At 38.7% G+C, this 4081-nt stretch overlaps 1 protein-coding gene across 1 annotated transcript; it reads right to left on the bottom strand.

Annotated features, from left to right (window-relative positions):
• Positions 1 to 1273: 1273 nt before the first annotated feature.
• LOC109221373 lies at positions 1274 to 2112 on the bottom strand. Its single transcript, XM_019385857.1, has 2 exons — positions 2023 to 2112; positions 1274 to 1963 (listed from the first exon to the last, which is right to left on the bottom strand). The coding sequence occupies exons 1-2, from the start codon at positions 2110 to 2112 to the stop codon at positions 1274 to 1276; spliced, it is 780 nt and encodes a 259-aa protein (XP_019241402.1).
• Between the last annotated feature and the right edge of the window lie 1969 nt (positions 2113 to 4081).

Here is a 4081-nt window from a genome sequence, read left to right as displayed (position 1 = left end):
AAAATCTTTTAAAATTAAGGAAAAGTAATGAAGCACTTGGATATATGCATATATATACCATTTTGAAGCTATTTTTTCATATTGAAAAATATATAGGGAAAAATTGGGTGTCAACAAATACACCTCCCTAAGCACTTAAATACATATAATTAACTATTCAAAAACCCAGACTTGTGTCAAACCATAACCCCACCTTCACATCAATATACATCACCTCCCAACTTCTTTAAGCACAAATACATCAAGAGTTACCACTATCAAGGAATATTTTTCACAATCATACAATTATTATTTTCTTTCTTTTTCAATTCCAGTGGCTCTTACTTTTTCAAAATAGTGCTCATTTTTCCTTATTTCAATAGTTCCACTCAAAATCCAAACCAACACCTCATACATTAACTTTTACAAAGTTCATAAAAAATTCAAGTGCTCACGAGAGGTAAACGGTTCAAATAGATAGTCAATTCAAATAAATAGGTAAGGCTTGTAATGTGATTTCTAAAGAAACAAGATTACAGGATCAAAGGGGTTAACTAAGATACATAGCAATTAGGTGGGTAAAAGCATATAACTGGCTCAACAAACAAACGCCTAAATCACTTCCAAGACTGAATAAAACTACTATTTCACTTTGAAAACACACGGGACAAGTTCTAAACATCAAATTCAATGCACAGAATAACACAAAACCTCGCACACACATGGCACATAACTCACTCAGGATCGGGCTCATCAAGACACTCTAGTCGAAGTAGTTAAGCAAAGTTAAGATCATACAATTCATGGTACTTACACAAGAGTAAAATACTGAGCCTCAGCAACACAACTAAAGCACTCCCTATTCTCAAGGAATAATAAAGTGAAGAGATATTTCCTTCAATTCAAATCATAGCACAAAATTTCCTACTCCTAAAAAAATATAAAAACTAATTACACCCGGTTCAAATAAAACCTTGGGAAAAAACCGCGGCAAAAAGAAAAACCAAGGGGGACTTGTTACACCACCTAAAAAAGAAAATCTTTTTGTCTTTTTCCTTCGACTTTAATCCCTCAAGAAACCTGTCGATGATATCCATCGTCGGAAAAAATCAGAATTCTTAAATTTTTTATGTTTTTTCACTTTTTTTCTATCTCTAACTACTACAACTAAGCAAAAAGAAGACTAATATACATACAAACATAAAAATATCCCCCCACCCCACACTTTAAGTTGTGGCTTGTCCCCATGATACACAATTAAAAAGCATAAGGTAAACGAAAATTCCCTGAACATCTAGTCAAGGTCTGACTTCAAGTCGGGCTCCATTCCTCGCCTCCGAACTAATGCACACATCCATGCGGACAGCTTCTTTTTGGCCTTCTTGAGGTACACCCAACACTTATATTTTTCGCTCACCGCAGCCTTCTCTTTCGAGCTCTTCACTTTCCACTCAATACCCATAGCTCGTTTGTCCTTCTGTGCCCCTTTTTCTACATCCATCTTAAAAGTCACAGTCTCCTCGCCCACTCTAAGCATGAGTTTTCTCTCATGTATATCTAATATCGCTCTACCCGTTGCTAAGAATGATCTACCTAGTATGAGGGGGACCTCCTTATTTTCCTCCATATTTACTACTATAAAATCCACAGGAAATACGAACTTACCCACCCGAACTAACATATCTTCCACTATCCACTCGGGTATTATAGTCGTTTGATGTGCCTGCTGCAAAGATATGGTTGCAGACCTTATCTCTCCAATCTCTTTCTTCGGTTCTCTATAAATAGATAGAGGCATTAAATTAATTGAAGCACCAGAATCACATAAGGATTTATCAAAATGAATGGTTCCTACAGAGCAAAGTATAGTAAAACTCCCTGGATTTCCACACTTTTGTGGGAGTTTATTTTGCAATATTGCACTGCAATGCTCTGTGAGCTTGACCACTGAAGTCTCCCCTATTTTTCTCTTCTTTCTAAGGATCTATTTCAAGAATTTGGCATAAGCAAGCATCTGTGAGAGCACTTATGTGATAAGTTTACTTGAACCTGTTTCAGCACATCCAGTAATCTCTCAAACTGCTTGTCCAGCTTTTCTCTACTTTGCTTTTGAGGGAAAGGTAGAGCAGGCATATACTTATCTCCTCAGGGTCCTCCCTTCATTCTTTTTCTTCTCAGCTTTTGTCTGGCCTTTCTTCTTCTTTCCAACATCACTTTTCAGCTACTCCCCACTTTCTTTTTCAAGTCTCACATCTTTTTGGATTGGGATGAGATCTTTCAACACTTGTCCACTTCGCAAAGTTACATCATTCATTGTTTCCTTGGGATTTCTTTCAGTGTCAGGTGGGAGAGTTCCTGGAATCCTTTTAGACAATAGAGTAGCTAGCTGCCCAACCTGTCTTTCCAGGTTTTGAAAACCCGTGACAAGTTCTTTGGTAGTTGAGCTATGAGCTTCAAGCCTCTCATCAGTTTTGAGAATGAAGGCCATTCATGAGATCTTCTATGCCAGATTGAATGGGCTGTTAAGGCTGATATTGCTGCCTCTGCTGATTTTGGAAGACCGGAGCTCCTTGTCCCTGGGGTCTGGGTAGATATGTTGCCATGCATTCGCAGTACCCCCAGATGAACTCCATGAAAAACTGGGATGCCTCTGACGCATTGCATTAAAATTAAAATTTTTCACAACATTCACTTCCTCACTTGAGGCTTGACACTCATGAGTAGGGTGTCCTCTTCCACATATATCACAAGCTGCGTGAGGCTCATTTTGCATTGAGGCTAAGGTCAGATTTCATATTTCATTAGACATAGCATCAAGTTGTACCTGCACAGATGTATTATCATCAACTTGGTGAACACCAGTTGATCTTCTTCTTTCAGCACTCTTAGAGGGCCACTGATTTGCATCTTCAGATAACTCATCAAGAATTGTAACTATCTCCTCTGGAGTCTTCTTTATCAATAGGCCTCCAACGCATTGCTCAATGTTCTACGCGAGGCCGGCATCAATCCTTCCCAAAAGTCCTAGAGTTGCACCCAAAGTTCAATTCCGCTATGTTGATACTTTCTAACTATCTCCTTAAACCTCTCCCATGCTTCAAAAACAGTTTCAGTCTCTTTCTGGCAGAAGTTATGGATTTCTCTTCTAATCTTGTCTGTCTTAGCTAAGGAGAAATATTTATCAAGGAATTTTCTAGTCATCTCCTCCCAAGTTCTAATCGATCCACTGGGCAAACCTCGAAGCCACTCCTTAGCATCATCTTTAAGTGAAAAGGGGAATGTCCTTAAGTATACCGCATCTTGTGACACCCTATTGTATTGAACAGTGTTCATAATCTCCTCGAAGTCCATTGGATGAGTGATTCGATTTTTGTTTGGCTTCCCTCTGAATACACAACAATTCTGAAGGGTTTGAAGCAACCCTTGCTTCAACTCAAAATTGTTTGCTGCAATTGGAGTTGGTCTAACACTCGATAATCCTTGATTGTAGACCGGTCTAGCATAATCTCCAAGTGGTCTCCTAGGCTTGGGAGCTATATTTCCGAACTGGTCTGAAGCCAAGGGTTGATGTTAATTATGTTTGTGACCCCTCTCTTCTTCATTGATGTTCAGTGCATCTCTAATAGCTACTTCCTCAGCATCCCTTGCAGCTTTTTCTCATTGTTGGGTTGCCTCTCTTGCAGCCAAATCTGCATTATGATCACGGTTTCCTGCCATAGTTTCTTGGGTTGAGGATTGCCCAACCTTTTCTAGCTTTTCGGTGAGATCTCTTTCCTTCCTCAGTTGTCGCGATTTTGTTACTAACTCTGCCTCGAATGGTAGCACTACTTTCGCAGAAGCTCGAGTCATGCACCAATATAACTTGCGCACAACCAAAGAACACCAACCGTTAAAAGGGAAAAATAAAATAAAAATTCCTGAATAGCACTAAAAACTATTTTAAACACTATTGATTGTGAATCCCCGGCAATGGCGCCAAAATTTGACGAGCGCAAAACACAAACTTAAATTATGCTCGCTAATCAAATATAGTATAGTATAATATCGTATCCACATGGATTGGTAAGTTAAATAGTATTCTACGTTAGTTTTTAGTCTTAAT

The sequence above is a fragment of the Nicotiana attenuata genome, unplaced genomic scaffold (assembly GCF_001879085.1).
Source record: "Nicotiana attenuata strain UT unplaced genomic scaffold, NIATTr2, whole genome shotgun sequence".
Taxonomy (NCBI): Eukaryota; Viridiplantae; Streptophyta; class Magnoliopsida; order Solanales; family Solanaceae; genus Nicotiana; species Nicotiana attenuata.
This window is presented reverse-complemented; position numbering and strand designations above follow the sequence as displayed.